Below are 23135 nucleotides of genomic sequence, written 5' to 3'. Positions count from 1 at the left end.
CTAGGTGAAGAGCGCACGTTAGCAGCACAGCCATCAAAGGGCCAAGGCCCCTGCAACATCACCCAGCTATAATCCTCACCTCCTTGAACCAGCAGCATCACAGGTGCCGTCCAGGTGCCTCTGGGAAGCAGTGTGACAACCCCTGAGGGGTCTCAGCCCCGGGAAACCCCGCTCCTGTCCAGGCACCAAGAGGTCAGCTGTGACAGGAGGCGGCGGGGGATGTTGCTGAGACCTGAGCCTGCCAAACTCGAGTTTGGAAATGAAAGCCATGTTAGCCTGAGTGTCCATGGAGCTTCCAGAAAAAGCCCAACTTACTCCCTTGGCTGTGGCTGCTTCACTGGAAGAACCTGATTTAACTTTAATCATGAATCTGCTGTGATAAGTGTTCTCTCTGTATGAAGTATCTGCCGTTTCAATAGCCATCAAGGGAAAATATATGAACAGTCAAAGGAGCAGTAATGAACAAGAAGTCTTTCCCAGTCACAGAAACTGCTTCTACCCAAGAAATAATTTTTATTCTATTTTTTTCAATGCAAATAAGAATGGAAATGTAACATGGTCCTGTCCACCACGGAACAGGCTTTTGTTATTGCAGCCAAGTTCCACAATAATCATAAGTGCCTTGCATTCACTCCCATGCTGAGGTTTGATCCTTACGTTTCCTCACAGTAGGCCACAGCTGAGAATTTGTGGTCTTTCTCTCAGCTAGAATCTAACAATTTTACAGCTTTCATTTAAAAAAAAAAAAAAAGTGCAGCAGGCTCATTAAGCTTAAACTTAGGATCTGGCGAGAGATTTGGGGCTTCATTTTTTTTCAGTAAGTGATAAACCAGTGTATTAAAGTGGAGAGACTCCTGGAGAGCAGGGATTTTTAGCCCTGCTTGTGCTGTGTGTGATTGGACCAGTCACTTACCCTCTCTGGGCCGCAGCTCCCTCCTCTGGGAATTTGGACAGGAGAATCTCTGAAGTTCCTTCCAAATCTTACATCTTGTGATTCTATAAACTGGTGCCAGCTAAAACTGGCCACTCCATGTAGCCTATAAAGAAGGTACACTACAGCTTTCCGTTTTCCGAATGTTAAGTCCGTTCAGTTCAGTTCAGTCACTCAGTCATGTCCGACTCTTTGCAACCCTGTGAATCAACAGCACGCCAGACCTCCCTGTCCATCACCAACTCCCGGAGTTTACTCAAACTCATGCCCATCGAGTCGGTGATGCCATCCAGCCATCTCATCCTCTGTCGTCCCCTTCTCCTCCTGCCCCCAATCCCTCCCAGCATCAGGGTCTTTTCCAATGAGTCAACTCTTCGCATGAGGTGGCCAATTCTTTGCAGCCCATGGACTGTAGCCCACCAGGCTCCCCTGTTCATGGGAGTCTCCAAGCAAGAATACTGGAGTGGGTTGCCATGCCCTTCTCCAGGGGATCTTCCTGACTCAGGGATTGAACCCACAGCTCTTACATCTCCTGCATTGGCAGGTGGGTTCTTTACTAGAACTACCTTAGTTTCTGAATGGACATTCAAAATGTAGACAGAAATCCACACCTGAGTAGACACACTCCACCTTGGACAGAGTAAAGGAAGAAATCAGTGTTAAGAAGCATGACTTGCTAAAAAGACAGAAAGCGGCCCCCACCACGTACTTGCCTTTGCAGAACCAGCCGGTTCTCAGGACTCCGGAGGGCGGCAGAAGGGCCGGGCATGAGCAGGGCTCGACTGCCCCCACGCAGCCGGCATCGCTCCCAAGGCAGCTCTTTGTTTCGGGCCTTATCTGAAAACAGAAGATAAATTCTTTTCCTACAAATTCACATATGCTGCTCCGAAACGAAAGGGCTTCCCAGAATGTCTAAGAACATTTTGGGTTCATCGGCCCTTTCGTGACGACATGGCCACGTAAAACTGATCTGCTGCCCATTATGTGTTTTAAGTCTCAGGTTGAACAGTCACGAGCTTACAAAAAATTTTCCCTGATAACTTTGAGAAACAATTTACATAAGTTGTAGTCATTTAACTGAGAAGGAAATGGCAACCCACTCCAGTGTGGTTGCCTAGAGAATCCTGTGGACAGAGGAGCCTGGTGGGCGGCTGTCCATAGGGTCGCAGAGAGTCGGACACGACTGAAGTGACTTAGCAGCAGCAGCAGTCATTTAAAGTGTACATTTTGAAGAATGTTGACAGTTGCATCTGCCTGTGAAACTACAGAACAACACGTCCTTCCACAGTCCACAAGCAACCACTGACCTCCCTGTAATAGTAAGGGATTAGTTTGCATTCTTCAGAACATACAGTATGTAATCTTGTGTCTGGCTTCTCTGATTCAGCTTAATACATGTTATCACATGTACCAGTTTGTTCCTTTTCATTGCCCAATAATAATTCATTGTATGGATGTACAACTTTTCATTTATTCACTGACCTGTTAATGGGCATTGGGTTGTTTCCAGCTTGGGGTTATTGGGAATAAAACTGCTGTTACAACACTCTCTGTGGACATGTTTTTATTTCTCTTGAGTAAGCAGCTAGGAGTAGAATGGCTGGGTCATATGGTAGGTGTGTGTTTCAAGAAAGGTCTTAAATTTTTGAGACAATAAAAATGATTTGCAGGCCCACCTTTGCCCTTAGATGATAAAAACATTAGAGTTTTTTTTTGAGGTAATGATTCTTAACCTTTTCCTTCCCTGAATGTATTGAATATTCTAAATGTGGAAGAAGAGGTTGGAAGAAGTTACAGACCATTTTCCTTATTTGCAAGGGAGGAAATGGGAGCCTGAGGAGGTGAGGGATCTGTCAATAGCAGAGTGGCAAGGACTGATAAAACTGTTGGCAGGTCCTGTGTGTGTGAATAACACCTTCAGTGTTATCCATCGATGGAAATGTCATGAAAAACTGCATGGTCCTAAGACCTGGCTCATATTGTTAGAGTTAGAAACAATCCAGCCATCATTTACACTGGATGACATATCTTCTCCACCTAGAATCTGGCAGAAAAAAATAATTTTTAGCATTAGCTTCTCACCAAACCCCAGAAGCCCCTGAGACTTAACAGACATGCAGAGAAGATCACTTCTCTGAGGCCAGCACTGCCCACTAAAGGGCTGGGCCCTTGAGTGGAGCAGATCAATGCCATCCTGGGCACAATTTCACACCTTCACCAGATGCAAAACCACTAATAATGAATTCATTCAAGAGGAATCCAGTGTTGAAATATTTGTTCCTTTTTTCATTCTTGTTTGCAATAAAAATGGAATAAAACCATTAATTGATCACATCTCTTTCTTAATCCAAAACATAAGGCTAACAAAATTCTAATTTAAAAAAATCAATTTATGTGTGCTTTCTGTTGTCAATACTATGCATAATTCTTGAAGGGATATTTATAAAGTCATCTTTAGCAGTAACAATGAATCTTACTTTAGACAGGATACCACTGGATGCATGATATTTTAAGTACTGTAATCAGGTAGGTCAGAAAATATGTATTTAATAGAAAAAACATGTCATATGTAAGTACTTGACCAAAACCCAACAACAAATAAAATTACTTTCATTCCTCTCAGAACAAAAAACACTTTGAGAATATGTGATATGAAAAGAGTACATTTGTCAAGTCTTTCTTGGTATGACTGTTTTTCGCAACATACAAAGTGGAAAGAACTGGAATGAAATTAGAAAATTCTTTGACCCAAATAATAGAGAGGAAGAAATAACAGCTTATTGAAAAGCTGTCTCAATTCACATTTACAAACTCTCAAAGGGAGCCTAGGTTCTGCAAAGAAAGCAGAAGCCCCCATCATCATGCAGTTGCTTTCAGAGCCCGAAGATGAAGTTGAATCTCAAAAGCATTTTTGAGCTTTCCATACTGCTCCGTGCTGCAGATTTTCAAGGAATCCTACATATCCTTGCTCTGAAGAGCTGCTGCCAGCTCCAAGTCTGCAACAAACCCTAACCTAGGGTTTAGACAAGGTGGAATGAAAATCTTCCTTTAAAAATCTGTGGATTCCAGTCAGGCTCAAGTGGAAGGAGTTCTTTACTAGTGACTACATCTGGGGAAAGGCTAAGGAGGTTCTCTAGGTGGTGGAAGGGTTATGTCATCACCTCTGTCACCACTGACCTCCTCATTTGACCCCAACACCAGCAACCCTGGGACTCTTTCCAGAGGAAAAAGGAGGCAGGAACAGGAATGCTCGGTAGCATAAGTGCCGTTTCCAGAAATCCCAAGGCCTGCTTTTCCAAAAACCTGTCCCTGAGGCTCCTCTGAGTCCACCTGAATTAATCTAGCCTGGCTCGACTGGGAAGCTGTATTTGGAGAGTTGTTCAATCACTGAATGCAGATTTCCTTGCTTGTATCTCCCCCATTATGTATAAAGATCTCAGGAATCAAGGCATTAGATGGGAGGTGTGAGCATTGCATGGATTCTTAGCTCTGCTTTTTTTTAATCCCAAAGTGACGGCACAGCCTTGGGGTCAGATGATAAATCAGGCAACAGAAAGGACTGAATGAGTCCTGGTCAGCAACTGAGGAATCTTCCTATGGACCCTGCCCTGGAGATGCCAGCAATAAGCCACCAAGCTTGTCTTGTTACAGCCTCGTAAGTGAGCAGTCACTCCATTTTTTGGATTATCTTTCTACTTCTTTTTCTCTCATTGTTGAGGTTGGCAAAGAAAAATATGCCTCTTAGGAAAAAAAAAGGAGTCACACCCATCCAAATTCAAACTAGACTCCATCCTTTGTTAGTTACATGACATGGGTGACCACTGGTTTCCTGGGGTCCCCAGGTGCTTCCCTGTGAAGCGGAACCACTACAGCCCTTCCCAGGACTGTTGCAAGGACCAAATGACCTGATGTTCAGGGTCCAATACAAGCTCTGTGGTTAATAAAAGTTCTTACTCTCCTCCCTTGAAGCTACTGCTCTTTCAAACAGAATGCTATCAATTAAAACTAGAATTATAGATTTGAGACATCTTGATTTGATGATCAAATCATTAGCTAAAATGAAAGTTTAGACCGTTTCCCTCTTTGCAGGAACCCAAGCTGGTGTTTGGACTTCCCTTGTGGCTCAGCTGGTAAAGAATCCGCCTGCAATGCTGTAGACCTAGGTTCGATCCCTGGGTTGGGAAGATCCCCAGGAGAAGGGAAAAGCTACTCACTCCAGTATTCTGGCCTGGAGAATTCCATGGACTGTAAAGTCCATGGGGTTGCAAAGAGTCAGACATGACTGAGAGACTTTAACTTTACTAAGCCAGTGTTTAGCAGGCATTGGCTGAGGCCCCAAGCTACATCAAGTCTTATGTTGAGCATTATTCAAAAGAGAATCTCATCCAACTCTCTGGTTCAGGTGGCTCTGTGCCAACTGAGTTGGGAAAATTAAAGCAATGGTGGTTGGTGACTGCCTTCTAACCCGGCACATGTGGCTTAAAGGTAAGTGGGTAGCAAGGAGAGGAAAAGGAGAATTGCATGGCATACTCTAAACTCTCTGAAGAAGGCTGCATTCTCCCCAGGGGCCAATGTTCGGCAGGACTCTTGGGAAAAACTTTGGTCTTGACAAAATCTCTTTCAATAGTTCAATCTTTCACTTTTGAGGCAAGACTAGTACTAATCTTCCTCACTGGTGATGGGAACAGTGGATCCTGACACCTAAAAAAGAGGTGAGTCCAACAGATGTGACAAATGAATGTACGCCCGCAGTTACGGACTTGGCAGTACAGGGGAATCGATGCTATTATTTATTTCTGTTGAGTTCTTGCTTGTGATAGTCAACAGAGTGAGAAGCTTGTCATCAGTTCTGACATGAAATATGGAGAAAAAAATTTATATCAGTGACTTGTAAGATTAGCAGACAACATTCTAACCAATGTGGCCATGAAAGATATACGACAGACAAAAAAGGAAAGCTTTTTATCACTTCACTGAGGTTTCCTTGTTTTCTTAAATGCTCTATATCATCAAGCAATCACATGTTTACGTTTTGCTATTGTTAATATATGTTGACTATGGAGAAAATGGGCTTCCCTGGTGGCTCAGCTGGTAAAGAATCCGCCTGCAGTGTGGGAGACCTGGGTTCGATCCTTGGGTTGGGAAGATCTCCTGGAGGAGGGAAAGGCTACCCACTCCAGTATTCTGGCCTGGAGAATTCTGTATAGTCCATGGGTCGCAGAGTCGGACATGAATGAGCAACTTTCACTTCATGGAGAAAAAAGATGCTCTGAATTATTCAACAAAATGAACTTTGCAAATAATAAATGAAGACAGCAGTTACTGACAGACCAATGGTCAGCCTTAGACATACAGGTTAAAAAAACCCTGCAAAATTATGATGACATACCTTTTTGCCAAACTAAAAAAAAAAAAAAAGATTTGGAGTAGTTTATTATAAAAATATAAGTAACATCAGACCAGTATAACAAAACCAAACCACTGATAAAAAAAAAAACAAACAAAAAAACATAAAATAGGAACAAATAAATAAGGGCAAAAAGGAAGAAAAAAAACCCAGAATTCTAAGAATCCCTATCTGAGGAAACCTACAGCAATTAAGCCCAAAATCTGGTCTTGAGCTTCCTGGCAGCCAGGGTGATAAGGGAATAATGGATTTATGTAGTTGTCGATGCTTAGAAATAAGAAGCCCAGGCCAAAAGAACAAAATAATATTTTACTCTTAATCTCTGAAAATAAATTGTGAGAGATCTTTTCTTAAAAGGGGAACTGGGTAAGATAGTGGGGAAAAAATCCTGACAGCTCCTTGGCATAACATGCAGAAGTGTTCTCTGCATACATGGACCACGATCTACCTTGCAGGAGCACTATGAAATAAGTGAGGCTTTGCCATCTTAACACAAATTAGGCCTGGCAGTGGCAATCCTGACATCTTCAAGCGACCAGAACATGGCCTCAAGTTTGGACATGAGGAAGATAACTCCCTGGATAAGGAGAATAGATATCACAAAGAATTTTAGTTTGTTCCCATGAACTCTCCTGGGCTGGACTCTATTGATTTAGTACCAAAAAAAAATGAGTTATCAATTTGATTATCTGGTATCAACTGTTAGTTCTCTATTTTGGACCTTTCCTCGTAGGCTCTTGTCTAAGTCCATTTTCTCTGCACCCTCGGTTACGTGTCAGCGATTCCAGGACTCTGGTCCTGTCCTCCTTACCCACCTTCATCCACTCACCACTTCACCAATAGCCTGTCTTCTGGTAACTTTCAAACACATTTCGCTAGCTTGCATTCATCTCCCAAGCTTCAGATCCATAAAGCTTCTGGAGAAGTACCTCAACGTCACCAGGTCCTGGAGTTATCTTTCTTTAGACCCAGTCTAGAAACCGAGAGGTCTTCCAGACAGTTACCAAGTCCTCCAATGTGTACTGCTAGCGGATACATGTTCCCAGGCCACAACTAGACTGTGCAAACAGTATAATGTTATTCTAAAATGCCTTCTGCATAGCAGCAGAAACATTGTTTTTGTCAACTTAAGATAAGCCCAGCCAATCAGAATTCCCCAGCTGAAACCACCTCCTCCCTGCGATTACAATTAAATTCACCTCGTTATCAAGCACTTGGGAGGCTAGGGGAGTGCGGGTCCTGGTTATTGAGTCAGGATTGAGCTCAATTGAGCCAACAGAACAGCATTCTGTTGATGCTGCGTTTGCTTACACGGCTGGGTCCCCTCTGGCCCTGGTCACTCGCATGCTTCTGTACCAGCATCCACCGATGTCCATCTGGTCACTGGTGCCACATCCATGCAGGTGACCTTCTGTCCTGATTCACTGGCTCCTTTGCCAGTGGCATGTGCCTGCTAGAGGGCAAGGCAGGGAAAACTCTCAGCTCCTCCCTTGGCCAGCTTGGACTCCCAAGAAACATCCAGGCAAAGCTTGGAAACTGAGGCAGCTGGATGTCTTCTGCACGTTGTGTCTTCTGCACTTTGATTCTCCGTCCTCTCTGCAGACTCACTAATTTGTTCGCCAAACTCTGATCTCAGGCTGGTGTGTTGGTAGGAGAGGCGGTGCTCAGGCCTTTTCTTGGTGACTCTTGCCACCCTCTCTTCATCTCATTTCCCTTCCATTTCTCTTCCTTGTTTCATGGGGAGGCGGATGTCTTTTTAAAAAGGTATCATTCAAGGGGAGAAATCCAAAAGTAAAGAGTTGACTCTCTGTTTACTACAGTAACGATCCAATCCCAAGGGCCAGAGAAGACGATGTTTGTGCTGTCGCCTGAACTGGGGGCGGGGGCAGAGAGAAGGGCTTCCCTGGTAGCTCAGTGGTAAAGAACCCACCTGCCAATGCAGGAGACGAGGTTTGATCCCTGGGTCGGGAAGATCTCCTGGCAAAAAAATGGCAACCTGCTCCAGTATTCTTGCCTGGAGAATCTCATGGACAGAGGAGCCTGGCGGGCAACAGTCCATGGGGGTTGAAAAGAGTCAGACATGACTTAGCAACTAAACAGCAACAAAGTGGGGGAAGGAGGAATAAAAGCCAGAAGAGAAGCTGAAATTAAAACTTTCAACGTATCATCTCAGCACATACCTCCTGAGTATCTTTCGTATTTGGCTCAGCTATTTTCACATCATTTCCCTTTTTCTATTTTTTTTTTTTTTTTTTTTGGTCTCTTACCTGGATTGCTACAATTGACATGTAACATTTTGTGAGTTTAAGGTGTACAACTGATGATTTGGTACATGCATATATTGTGCAATGATCACCACAGTAGGGTTAGTTAACACCTCCATCACCTCACAGTCTTGAATTTGTTCTTGATACTGCGGCCAGAGTGACTTCCTTTCTCTAAAACATAAATCCAGTCCCATTACTTTCCTCCTCTGAGGTTTTGGGGACTTTTCATCCCCCTTAGGGAAAGTCAGAACTGCTGAGGACACATGATAAGGTCCCATCCGGAGTCTGTCCACCTATCTGCTCTGGTGCTTCAAGCTAAGCCGCTGGGCATGAGACTGAATTTGAGCCCATGGCTCTGTTCTTGTGACGAGCCTTTCTGCTCAGCTCTCCACCCATCCACCTGATCTTTGAAGTAGATGGCCATTCCCCTTCTATATATCGGCTCAAAGGCCCCCTCCTCAATGACTCTATCTCCCCCGCCCCCGTATATTCCCCAGAAGTTACCATTCCTTTCATGATACACACCACAGTTTAAGCATCTTCTCATTTCTCCTTTCCTTTTTAAACTTATGTCCTTCTTTCCTGCTTTGAAGGTTCTAAGCAGAGCACTTTGAGTTTTAAACTGTCCTACACACACCTGGGGTCCTCCAGGCAGCCCCAGATGGTGGCCTTGGACAGTTGGTATACCAAGTCACTATGCAAAGGTAAACATTTACACCAAGAGTCCTCTCTTTTCTATGGCGGTAAGCGTGTTCAGTCCCTCAGCACATTTCCAAGAGCAGTGACTATGTCCAAAGCATGTTGCTAGGTGTTGCATGAAGTATAATTCAGAAGGATTTTCATCAAGACCAGATAAATTTGTTTTTGAATTTTAGTTTTCAGGAAAAGCTATTTATCCAGAGTTCATTCTTACTGAGGATATGAGAGGGACTGTGGAACATTTGGTAACAGGGTAGTAAGCAATCTTGAATACCTCTAGCACTTAAGAAAATAGCATCATGGTCTGAAAGAAGGGATAGAACAAAAAAGCAAGAAAAAAATATGGAAATGCTTAAATAAACCATCACCCATCCATAAAATTCAATACACTAAGGAAGTTAAAAAGCATGAGGCAAGTCTATGTGTACTAACTTGGACAGATCTTCCCAAGAGATTAAGAATAGCAATTGTATAACAAGACATACCATTTGATAAAATTTATGTACCTCCTCCCCTCAAACACAACTAGTTATTTCTATAAGCACATATATACTGTATACAAATACATATAAAAATGCTAAAGGGATATACATGAAACAGATTATAGTAGTAATTTGTAGGACTGGAACTGAAAGATCAAGGGTGATTTTTGCTTTATCTGTACTATTAAAGACATTTGCAAAAGGAAAGCATATGTGAACCACTTCCATAATATAAGTGAAAATAAAGGATTTTTTCCTTAAAAAGGAGAGAAGCAGAGAGACAAGCATTCAAAAACATAGTATGTTTTTGAAAGAAAAAATGATTTTCCTCATTAAGTAATACTTATTAAATATTGTGAGTTGGTAAATTTTTGCACCTGCCTTCTTAAAAAAGGTCTGCAGTTCATGGTTCAGACACGATGCAGTGGGAAGGGAACAGGATGAGCAGGCAAAGGACCTGTGTTCTAGTCCGTGTTCTGCCTCTTACTTGGTTCATCTCTTAATATTGCTGGATCTCAGGCTCTACAAAATCTATAAAATGAGAATAACAGTAACCCTGAAGTCACAACACTGCTGTGAAAACTGGTTGTGAGCTGCTGTGAGGAGGACATGTGCCATAGACAGTGATGTTCTGTACTATTATATATAACATGGGATTTTTAATCCACAGGACATATTCTAAAATAAAGGCTCTGCCAAAGGAGACCAAGATTAATCACTACATAAGAACAATATGAACAAAAGTGGTTTAAAAGTAAGAGTTTATTTGACAATTCACAAGTGATTTGCAAATTTTATGGATTAGTTGGAGCCAAATTTGAAAACCAGAAGCTCCTCTTTTCTTCCTGGAATATCTAACATGCTCTAATTTGTTGCCCAAGTAGTGCAAGTCATGTCTACCCAAGGAATTCAAGCTAATTTTAACTCAAACTAGAAATAAAAATCAAATATACTATACAGCATTCTAAAACCCAGTACAGAGAGTATTTTGTTGTTGTTGTCCTTGTTTGAGATCATTTATACCAGAGATAATTTGTATACAGTGACCTGTTTATGAATCAATATGAAAAAGAATAAGGATCATTTAAGATTAACATAAATATTAATTCTCTAAACTTTCTATAGCAATGAAAACACAAATGCCATCTGGTCCTAGTGGTGAATTCAGTATCAAAATAACACATTTTAAAAAGATACATGTAATACACTCAAGCCTCTAGAACTTGACTTTGAGGAGAGGAGAGGCAGCTCAGCCACAGAAAAGGTAATAAGCCAAGTTCTACTAGGAAAGAGTGACCCCCTCCCCATCCCTAGAGCTTTTTAGAAATGACAGCTACATGGAAAACCAACCAATATATTAACAGGATGGTATGTAACATTTAATTGAATAATACGTCAAGAAGAAAAGTGAAACTATTTTCATAAACAGCATTTGAGGTTTACAGAAGACAGATATTATCGTATGTTGATCCTATTTCTATATTTTGTTTCAGTTGCACAGTTTTGAGAAATTTCTGATTCACATTAAGAAATGGTAACTGGTTGTAGTGGAAAAAAAAAAAAGAAATGGTAGTGGTTCTTTAATAGTTCACCTTGAAATACCAAGATGCTCTTCAATTTACCAGAGATGGCTTGATGTTGGCATCTGCACAAAAACAGTTAACCTGGTACTGATGTTTGCCAGATTTCAATGTTTTAAAATGTTATAAACTGCATATCTGAGTTTGTTCATTTTTAAGTTTATGTTAAAATATATCAATCAAATATTAACGAAAGGTCTCAGCAGAACATACTTGCAATATCATTGCCTCAAGACATGAGTTGCTGTGTCAGTTTTTTTAACCTCATTTGAAGTCTGGCTTTCTGAAACTCCACCCTGGGTTCCGTGAGTCCCCTACTCTGTCTGTCTACTCATCACTCTTGGTTTCTTTTGCAAACTCTTGTCTTACACCTGGCCCAAAGTGACATTTTCATCTTGTAATCACCCCAGTTTTCATGCCCTCAATTATAATTACATAGGCTGACAATCCCCAAATATTTTATCTCCAACTCATCAATTTTTCTCCTAAGTCCCAACCAGAATCATATTTCCACTCGGATATTTCACAGGTATCTTAAACTTAAAACAGATCTAACCCACCATTCATCTTGTTTTGCCCTGCCTTCACCAAACCTAAGCCATTCCCCATCTTGAATTCATTGTCTCGGTAAATGGGATTTTTCACCTGGTTGTCCAACTCAAGAGACCTAGGAATCAGCCTGTATTCTCCTCTTTTTTTTTTTTGCCATCTACTGATTCTACCAAGAATCCGTACTCATTCTACCTCCCAAATACTCTATGAATCCATTTCACCTTCTCTATTCCAGTAGAGCCACTTAACAGTGGCTATTGTGATCTCTAGAGCTATCTAGACTCTATTTTCTTTTTTTGGTCATGCCATGTAGCATGTGGGATCTTAGTTCCCCAACCAGGGATCGAACCCATCCCCCCTGTAATGGAAGTGCAGAGTTAACCACTGGACCACCAAGGGGAGTCTCAATACCTAGATTTTTAAACCATATATTTTAACACTACATTACTTCTTTACAAAAATAGTTCTTCAATATCTCCAGATGATTTCAGAATAAAACCCATATCTTTCATGTGCTTAAAAAGTCTTTGCTGATCTACCCTTTGCCTACTCTTCAATCACTATCTTATTCCATACACCCGGCCCTAACACCCTATGTGTCAGTATACTAACGCATTCTAATTCTCCGAATGTCTCAATGCTTTCATCCATCCTAGTCTTTGCACATGACACACTCCCTACAATTCTCTCACACCCCTTCTTACACTAGCTAGCCTTTACTCCTCCACCAAAACTCAGTTGGGGCCTCTTCTGGGAAAGATTTCTTGACTCTTCTTCCCTCTGGTCCCCCTCATACTAGGCTCCTGTCTATCACAGCACTTAGGCACCGTGAACTGTGTTCTGCACCAAAGGATAAGCATCTCTCTTCACATTTCTATTCCTGGGATAGAGCAGGAGCTTAACAGATGTTTTAGGTAAGAGAGTTGAAGGCACAACTTAAGAGGCCAATGGATCACTTACAGGTCTATTAACAAATACTAACCCCACAACTGTGATTTCCCAATGAGATGGCACCTTGCTCCATAAGACTTTTAAATTATTCCAGTTCAAACCCAACCCTTTCTTAAAAGGTTAAAGATAGAGTTACTGTATGATCCAGCAATTCCACTCCTAGGTATATATTCAAAGAAATGAAAGCATGACTCAAATACTTGTATATGAATATTCATTGCAGAATTACTCACAAGTGCCAAAAGGTGGAAATGACCCAAGTGTCCATCAAAAGATAAATGGATAAACAAAATGTGGTACATCCATACAATGCAATATTATTCAGCATTGAAAGGGAATGAAATTCTGATATAAGCCATAACACGGAAACTTTGGAAACATTAAGCCAGATGCAGAAAAGACACAACACATGATTCCTTTATATGAGGGCTATCACCCATCTAAAGTACCGAGGACCATGAGTTACTTCTGTGGCTGATCTAATGTCTTGATCAACCGGAAAAAGCTTTAACTTCTGTGGAACCAGAACTGACCACAAAGTTACCCAGTGCTGACTGCAAAACCCACATCCTGCTTAGCTTCTAATTTAGTGTTGGGGGAGGAGTTTTACAGGTTTACAACTTATTTCACTAGGAACCTTATCGGGTAATTTGTCTCCCCAAGACCTTCATAAGTAGTTTGCTACTTAAATTTTACAGACTGAAATTGTGCATATGAAAGCTACTTTGCTTGGATTATCTGAAGTCTATAAATTAAAAATACTGGAGAAGAAAAAATACTGCATAAATATGACACTCACAAACAAAGTATGATCTGCAACTGACTGACAAGCATTGTGAATACCAAAGGAGGCTGCAGGAAGAAGTTCAAGAAAAGCAAATACAAGATTTATAGTTAAGAAGTGCCCTAACAGAGATATTACAGAGAGAAGAGGTAAGCAGGCAAGCTTGAGGGGAAACTGTACCAGCAACATGAGCAAGATCTCCACCTTCTGACAGTGGACAGGAAAGCCAGACTGACTGCTGGGACACAGCAGGTGCAATCATGAGAGCCTTTCCCCTGCATCCCCCCTCCAAAGGACACCCCTGGCAGGGACCCTATATGTAGAGATGAAACATCAAACAGTTAGTACAGTGCCTGTCACAGACAGTCAACAAACACCTAGTTCTATTTGCTTTCACTTTGAAGTTGTTGAGAAAACATTGACTTCTAGCCCTGTTTTCTGAAACAGTCATTCCACTTAAGGTATAATAACCAAAAAAGTCATATATACATGTCATATAGATACAACTTACTATATATTTATGCATATATAGTAACATAGTTATAAAACAGATAACAAGATAAAATAATGAATGTAGTTAGAAAAGATACCCAGAAAAGAAATTTTTAAAAAAAAACAGAAAAAAATTTTCTATATTACAGAATGGGCTTAATTTTGCATTTACTAGGCACCCATTGTCACTTCATTTGGTTTTATTAGGAGAAAGCAGAGTAATCTTTCTGTCCCTGGGTAAATCTGACGTGAAAATAATTGACAAAGTAGGTCAGAATGCCACAGAATGGTGAGTTCTGAGCGCTGTGTGTCATATTAGGTTATAAATCCTGACAGGCAAAAATGACAGGATCTTTTGGAAGCCTCTGAAATTCATTAGGGCAATCCCAAATTGTTTAGTTAAAAGCAGCAGCAAGGTAGGAAATAGCACTTTACGTTACTCTGGCTATCCTGACGTGTCTGAGATAAAAACGGAGGGCATTATGCTCCTACTCTTTTGCTGGTCCTGGTTTCACGAAAAATATCCCCTCCTCACCCCATACACTCCTGGTATCCTCTGGAATATGTGCTTTAATCAAAAGGGTACTTACAGAGATCAATGAATTGACTAGAAATCTGTTGGGAGCGTATGGCCTTTCCCCTATTCTGGGTGCAATTTCTCTCCCAGGATCACCTGGTTTTGGTAAAAACAACTCCATCCTTTTTTATCTAGTATACTAAGCAGAAATCACTTGGCAGTGAATGCTGATCAAGTCTTTTCTTGAGTAAAATTGTTAGTTATTTGAAGCTATTTTACAATATATAAACAAAAAGAGAAAAACATTCATTTCTTCAATTCATTAACTATGCTTATTTCTGTAACAACAATACATCAGATTCCCACAGAGAAAAACTGCCATAAAAATTAAAGGTCCAATTGACTATACTCTAGTACAAAATAAAAGGCTAAATAAAATTTAAGGTCCAATTTAACATGAATATTATTAAAAAATACATTCTCACAATTTAGAGTAAGGTGAATGATAAATCTGTTTCCATTCCAAAATGATCCCTTTCTAGTAATTTTTAAAATGCTTTCTCACATGAAAATTATCTTTACGGCAAATACTGATTATAGCATAGTATCCTACTGGAGAAAAGTTTTTTTTTTTCCTCAAATGTGTCATTCTCAACTACTTCTTACCTGAAAGTTTTCCTCTTTAAGATTTATATAAATTAATTGACTTCACAAAGGATAAAGGAACAATGCTAAATATCCAGAAGAAAAAAATTCAATGAAGATTATTTCATGGCTTCAATCACAATATCAGGATGTTAAAATCATTTGATATCAAACAAAAGGATTTCTATAAATAAAAAAACCAATAAACCACTGCCACCAAACAAATATTTCCTCTGTCTCGCCTCCCGTTCCAGAGCTGTCAGAAAGTCAGAAAGGAGAAAGCGGCTGAACACACTCCGGAGTTAAGTAAAAACGTGGAAGACTGGAGCGCACATGTGAAAGAATACATTTAATTTTAACAAGGCAGAGAAATGAGTTTTAAAAGGTGGCGGTGGTTCAATTTTGAGTGTCTCTCTTAGTTTCACTTGAAAAAATGGTATAAGTTTTTCCTCTAACTGCTTCTCAATAGGTTCAATGACAGCAAAACATTAAATCTATGGTGATGCTGGAGTTCTCCTATAGGGACAGAAGGGGTGCAACTTCATGGCCTTTTTTAATCTGCAGGAAGAAAGAGGGAGGAAAAAAGAGAGAAAAAGAGAGAGGAGAAACAAAAACTAATTTTCCAGGCAGGGAAATACTTATAAAACCTTTTATGTCAAAGTTAGGATTTCACAACATAACACACTAATGCAAAATCCAGTAGCACCTGTAAGATTTAAGTAAATGCTGCCATTACTTAAATGCTTCTTTAAAAATATCTGTAAAAGACTGAAGGAAAAAAAGATAAAGTACATTCTTCAGAGAACAACAAAGGTATTTCAAAATAAAAACTGTATTTTTGTTTTTCTTTTTTTCAGTTGTCTTTTTGTACAAGAATTCAGTCATCACAGAGTAACTTTACACAATGGGAATCAATCTCTGCTCTCCTCCCCTGTGTCCACTTCCAGTCCACATGTTCAGGCTATAGTCCCCCAACATTGTTTTCTGATAAATATATTACCACAGTTTGATCTAAATATAGATACATTATATAATATTTGTCTCTGGGAAAAAAATCAAATCTTAATATGCAAACTTTTATTTATATAATACAGAAACGGAGAAAACGACAGTAGGCACATAGCCTAATTATGACTTGTTGATGATGATTTCTAGGTACTCTCCTACTGTAAATGAATGTTTAAAATAGTCTTAATAAGAAGATTTTATTTATATGTGCACTTGTGTCCACCTTATCCCATATACTATACATGTCTAAAGACAATCTGGGAATTTAAAGGTGCAGCCCTCAAGAAATTGTTGAAATCACTAAAAAAAGAAAAAAAGTAGACTCTATTGGAAAAGAAAAAACTCACAAAATTTCCAATTTTAAATTTCATATCAGTAGGAAAATATTAAAAATAATTTTCTGTATATACATATGAGTATATGTATATATTGAATTACACACATGTCTCATATATCAATACAATTCAAGTGGAGACATTTTGGTGACTTATTTTCCCATTAAATGACAACTATGTCAAAATTTAAAAATATCTTATTACATCATTAAAATAATTCACTTACCATTTCAATAGTTAACATTGTTTTTTTTTCTTTAATTTTTTTAACTCTTCATAACTAAATTCCCTGATCCCTAGTGTTAAATCCCCTATTTAAATTAAAATATGGTGCTCTGTACTCAGAAACTGATGGATAAAGTCACATCTACTTCAAAATTCCATCAATCAAATAAATTTTATTACCTGATTTATCAGAGAAATAGCTCTGAGCTTGTGTACCTAAATTATCCTCCCTACAAGAAATAGGTAAGGAAAATACCCTAAAATAGATGGAGGTACATGATATTATAGCACATATAATACATGATGATTAAGTGTCTGATATAAACTTTTCAGAGACACCTGAAAACTCACTTTAGAAACTAACTTTAGAAACAAACCATTTATTTTTCACTCTAATATAAATTAATATGTATGTATTTACATACATACACATACATATATAAAACAAAATTGTCTGGTGTTGAGTAGCTGTGTGAGTGAAAAAATGGGTTACAAATTGATTAATCAGCTTAATTTTGTACTTAACAATTCAATTGTTTTGGGGTACAAACAAAAAGTCAGTGCATTTGCAGACTCCATGGAGTCGATACTCAAGCATACACTTTAAAAAAGAACCCTCCTCAACATCACAAGCATTGTACAGCAAGAATATATGGACTCTGATGCAATTCTTACTCCATAAGCAGACTAGACAGCACTTGACTTACTTTTAAAATAGCTCCTTAAAAGAAATATATAAGGAAATGCATGTTTGCTAAAAGTCCTTTAAAATTACATCAAAACAACATTAAAACCTGTTCACTGAGGAGAGCCCACTGAATTGAAATCCTGTTTTGAAATGCCTAGTTAACAGTTTAGAATATTGCCTTGTGAGGATCGACTAGAGATGTTGTTGATGCGAAGACCCAGACAGAGTAAGCGGCTCCAATCCCAATAGTCCTCTGATTGGCTGCTTGATGGAAATGGATCGCCTTTAAAATAGCTATACACCTTAAAATGATCTATAATAAACAGTTCCCCAACAACCATTAGTATTGGTAAATTGAAATGCATTAATCATTCAGAAAAGATTTCTTGCAAAATATATAAATAAATGTAATTGCATATTCTGTAAATATACTTAACATTGCTAGACCAGACCGTCAGTGGACGGCTGCTGTATTTCAGTACTGTGTGTCAAATTTATTAGAAATTTAAAAAGAAAAATTTTGGAGGGACTCAGCTGCCTTCATTAGTTGGCTTTAAAATGTGTAATAAAATGGGAGACAGTATCTTTTCATAAATACATGGAATCAATATGGAAAAGTAAACTATACAGCAGACAAGATTAGAGAACACCAGAGTGTATCAGAGTGGTCACCAGAGAGAAATATCTTCCAGTATAAAAAAAGGGAAGAACTCTATACACCCAGTTGTAGTATGTTTCAATTAAAGATGCAGCTCTCTTTCACTCCTGGCAAGAATTAATTGGTAATGGCACTGCCTCTGGCAGTGCAAAAATATCCTGAGAAATTATTCAGATTACAACAAAAGACAGGGCTTTCATCACTAAGTTTTTGCACAAAACACAGCTTTAGATATCATAAATAAATTAATTTAAAAAGCAGATAACCTTCACTGTGTTGAACACAAAAAGGGGGATGTGACCCAGACATTTGTTAATTCTCCCATTGGCTAATATCAGAAAAAAAAGATTGCATTAAGTGTCTATTTATAACTTTCTAGTTAACTATGGCCAATAATATACATGGAGGTAATTTGTAGTTCAAGTTTTTCATCTCTTTTTTTTTTCCCCAACTAGCTACAAGCTGAATTCTAAAATTTACACTGAAATATACAATTCCAAATTTTCAAAAGATCCTCCTCGTGGAGAAGAGATATTCAAATTTTTTTGTGTGCAATCTTGATGCGGAGCCCAAACAATCCTATGAAGAGAGACAGTATCTTTTTTAATCAATTGGCACTGAAATTTAACTTTCCTTAGCTGCGTTCTAGTAGCTTGGCCAAGTTATCTCGCAATTCTGTTAGTTCAAAGATTTTTCCATCAAGGATTTCTAACAGGGTCTTCAGGTTATTGCGAAAAGCTTCTTGTTCATTCTGACTTTTCTCCAGACGTTGCTCCAAGTCAGACAGTTGTCCCTCCAGGTCTTTGTTCCGAATTTCTACTTCCTTTAGAAACAAAAGTGTGATATATATATGGGTGTCAGTTGAGGATTTAAGAAACAATATAACTTTCATTATTAGAATACTGTGACAGTCCATGCAGTTTGATCATCAGGATGAGCTTCTGAATCTCAACACAGCGTAAGGAGGTTTTTAGATTGTCCATGTAGTTTTACTGACTGGCTGCTCATGAATCCATCTATTCCCCCAGTACAAATTTCCTCCCTGCCTGTTTCATGTCAGGCAACATTAGTCTAGGTACTTCAAATACCAAGACAGGACTGGTGACCCATTTTGTGGATTAGGTATATCTCATTTCTATTTGTGTCCGCCTCCTTTTCCTCACGCACAACTGTTAGCAATCTCAAGTGAAAGCAGGCAGAAAAAAAAGACAAATTAACTTTTTCTCTTTCTTGGCAATGCTGGAGAAAGATTTGGAGAAGGAAATGACTCTCTCAAATCTAGGATCCTCTGAATATGTTAATTATTCTTCGTTTCACCTCAGTTATCAAACGAATGTGTATAGAGAACATAGCTCACCTGTTAAAAACTGTAGTGAATACCTGTACATGTAAGAGAATTAGACAAAAACAATTCCAATATACTGCAGATTAAGGGAAGAAAAAAATGACAAAAGGAAAGCCAAAAGTTCATGACAACAAAAATTTTTTAAACTTTAAAAATAAATGCCAGAATTCCTGGTGTACTTACAAATTATTTATAAGTTACTATATACTATATCTAAAGGATGGTCGATTTTTAAAAAAATTATTTAAAGAATCTGGTAAATGTTAAATGCAAATAACAGAATATGAAGCAGTGTACTGACTACAATGAGGCAAAGCTGTGTGTGTGAAGATGAATGATGGAAATTGAAGTACACATAGAAAATAGGAAACCCTTCTGGTTGTTGGGACTATGTACACTTCTTTCCAAAATCCAGTTACCCTACAATGCCTGCAAAATTAAACTTCTAAGAAAAATAATTGGAAAACTGATTTGAATACATATAAGAAAGTAACCATTGATTTAGCACTCCCAGCACAAAGAAATATTCACATGTTTAACTAAGAGCAAGCCTCAAGCAAAAAGACACCACAGATGAGTCGCAAGAGCCTGGGAAGACATAAAGAAGGAATACTGCAGCTGTAATGACTTTTAAAGAAAGAACTTAGAGATTTCCAATCAATCTTATTTATTATTAGATGTTAACCACGTATGTTTCTAATCTTTTCCCTTCAAATCACCTACAAGGTGAAGATAAGTAAAATGACAACAGATTCTGAAACCAATACGATATTTATAAATTCAGAAGCCAAGTTCATGAAGTCTCTAAACCATAGGGGAGTGAACAGACCCCGGATCAAATGTAAAAATTCCACAGCACGCTCTCTGACCTGCTCAAACAAGAAGCTTAAGATTAGAATGTTTCCAACTGTAAAAATAGACCAAATGTCATTCACGAGAAAACACCCACTTTACCAGGCACCGCCCAGTGTGCCCTCTAAAGCCATCCTGAAAAAGTGAAAGGCTTCTTTGTTCTCCTTGCCAATCAATGAAACAGCCAAACATTTTCAGTGGAAACAAGCAAAACAGCAAACTCCCCCAGCTATTAAAACCGCACTGTTCTTCTCCAGGAGTCTTGTGCTCTGAGCCACTTCTCCGATTAAAGGAATGTCACCAGGCCTGTAACAAAAGGGATCCAATCTGATGCTGTCGGTGCTGTGGTCTATTCTGAGGCAGAGAACAAGATCCCAGAGGAAGAACAGACAATGTAAGAGCAGGATGAAGCAAGCTGGTTGGGGGCATGTCCCAGTTCTATCTTCTGTCTATACTTTCCAGCCCTTCTTCTTAACTTTTATTCCCCCTTGCCACTCCTTCTTGTGCTTATTATGATTTTTGTGCTTCTATTTTCCTTTCTTTAACTGATATGTGAGCATGTGTCAGGGCACCAAGATAAAGCGCTAATAAAACGCTGAGGCCAGAACTTGCTAAATCCTTTTGTGTGCTTTCGAAGGCAAAAACTGAAAGTATAAAATGCTAGTGGGCAGAAGGTCATGCTCTGTATTTGTTAGATATGGAGCTTACAACACTCGAGTGATTAAAAAAAAATTAAACAATTATTACCACCATCAATGGGACCAGGTCAGGTTCATTTTCTGTAAATTTGAATCGTGCATCATTTAATCTAAATAAAAGCTACAAAAATTTGTCTTTATTGATATCGGATCCACATCTTGAACTCTTACAAGATATATTACTGTCCTATCAGATTGTTAACCTTCACATAGATCATACATGATCATACACAGATCATCCAAACAAGTATTAATAATTTAACAGAAAAATGGCTAAAAGACACACATATTTTGAAGAAGAGTTACTCAACAATTATTTACTGAGATGTCTTCTAAGTAACTAGGCTTTGAGAATGAAAGTTAGTCACTCAGTTGTGTCTGACTCTCTGTGAGCCCATGAGCTGTAGCCCACCAGGCTCCTCTGTCCATGAGAGTCTCCAGACAAGAATGTTGGAGTGGGTTACCATTCCCTTCTCCAGGGGATCTTCCTGACCCAGGATCAAACCCAGCATTGCAGGCAGACTCTTTACCAACTGAGCCACCAGGGAAGCCAAGGCTTTGAGAATAAAGTAGTAAATAAACAAAGACGGTCCCTGTGTTAATGGAGTGTGCCTTCTCCAAGGGGGATGCTGGTAAACAAGAAATCAACAGAACAGATGAACAGGGAAACTACTGTGTACACTGAAATCTTTCAACCAGCTTTCTAAAAGATATAAACCACTAATAAGAACAAATAAAACAATACAAATGCCACAAGTTCAACTAGAAGAAAGAGAACAATACAAATGTGAGGTTACCTATAATTAGGAGATATAAGCACTAGCTTCTCGCAGAGATACTTCTCAAGTTCTTACTCTAACTCTTTGCAGAGGGCAAGGCAGGGTTGAGGGGGAAACACAGAAGAGGGAAGAGGAGAATGAAAACCTAAGACTGAACCCTAATAACTCAAAGAAAGAGAAAGACCACTCAAAGTGCCAAGATGCTGGGAGAAAACAAAAAGTCCTGGTAGACCAGAGCGAGCTACACGAGGCAACCTCACAGGGTACACAAGCCTTGAGGAGGTCACCCGGAAAGGCAGTATTTCTGAGCAGAGAGAGTGAAAACGAGAAGATGGGGACTTCTCTGGCAGCGTGGCGGGCAGGAATCTGCCTCAACTCCTGGTCTGGGGAGATTCCACCAAGCAGGGGGCCCCTGCCCGCAACTGCGCCCGCGCCCGTCAGCGGAGGAGCCCTTGCTGCCAACACCAGGGAAAGCCTGAGCACAGCAGGGAAGACTCGGATCACAGAAAGTAAATTAAAAAATAAGAGACCCTTAAAAATAAAAAGAGAAAGAGGCTCTTGGGGACAGCTAATCATAAAATAAAAGGTCCTTCCACTGGAAAATTCATTTAGAAAGTCCAAAATAATAACATGAGCAAAGGTATACCAGGCAGGCATTCTGACAGCCATAGAAAAAGCAGCAAAGAAACACACCTTCGATGCTGAAAGCCATAACACAGTGAAGATGCAACAATTATGTTTATGTACCAAGAAACACAGTAGCCATCTTTACAAAGTAGAAACTACAGAAGCTGTAAGGACACACAGAAAAAAAATCACTGATAAGAGCTTTTAATATGCTCCTCTCAATATAGGACAGATCAAGAGGAACAAAAAAATGGTAAGGATGTAGAAGGCTTAAATTACAAAATCAATAAAGAGCATTCACAAGTTGATCATATGCTAGACTACATAAGAAAAGCGGTAAATTATGCAAAGCAGAAATTATATAAATAAACCTTTGTAATCACAATGCAGTAAAATGAAATCATAAAATTAAAAGACCCTTCCACCAGGATATTAAAACATGTTCCTTTAAACATTTCCAGCATGAAAGGGAAGACCAAATTACAGAATTTCAAGACCTAATGATAATGAAAATACTGTCATAATTTATGGGACAAATTAAAGCAACGATCAGAGGAAATCTGTAGTTCTAAACACAAATAAATAAAAATGAAAGCAATGGAACTAAATTCCC

The 23135-nt window shown here is 39.2% G+C and overlaps 1 protein-coding gene across 1 annotated transcript in view; it reads right to left on the bottom strand.

The window, feature by feature from the left end:
* Positions 1-10530: 10530 nt before the first annotated feature.
* Positions 10531-23135, bottom strand: part of HOMER1 (homer scaffold protein 1) — a 132239-nt gene continuing 119634 nt past the window's right edge. Inside the window, exon 9 of the mRNA XM_043919949.1 lies at positions 10531-19044. Within this exon, the coding sequence (XP_043775884.1) occupies positions 18856-19044 (189 nt within the window). The 3' untranslated portion in view covers positions 10531-18855. The remainder of the gene's footprint in view (positions 19045-23135) is intronic.

This window comes from Cervus elaphus, chromosome 12, assembly GCF_910594005.1.
Source record: "Cervus elaphus chromosome 12, mCerEla1.1, whole genome shotgun sequence".
Taxonomy (NCBI): Eukaryota; Metazoa; Chordata; class Mammalia; order Artiodactyla; family Cervidae; genus Cervus; species Cervus elaphus.
This window is presented reverse-complemented; position numbering and strand designations above follow the sequence as displayed.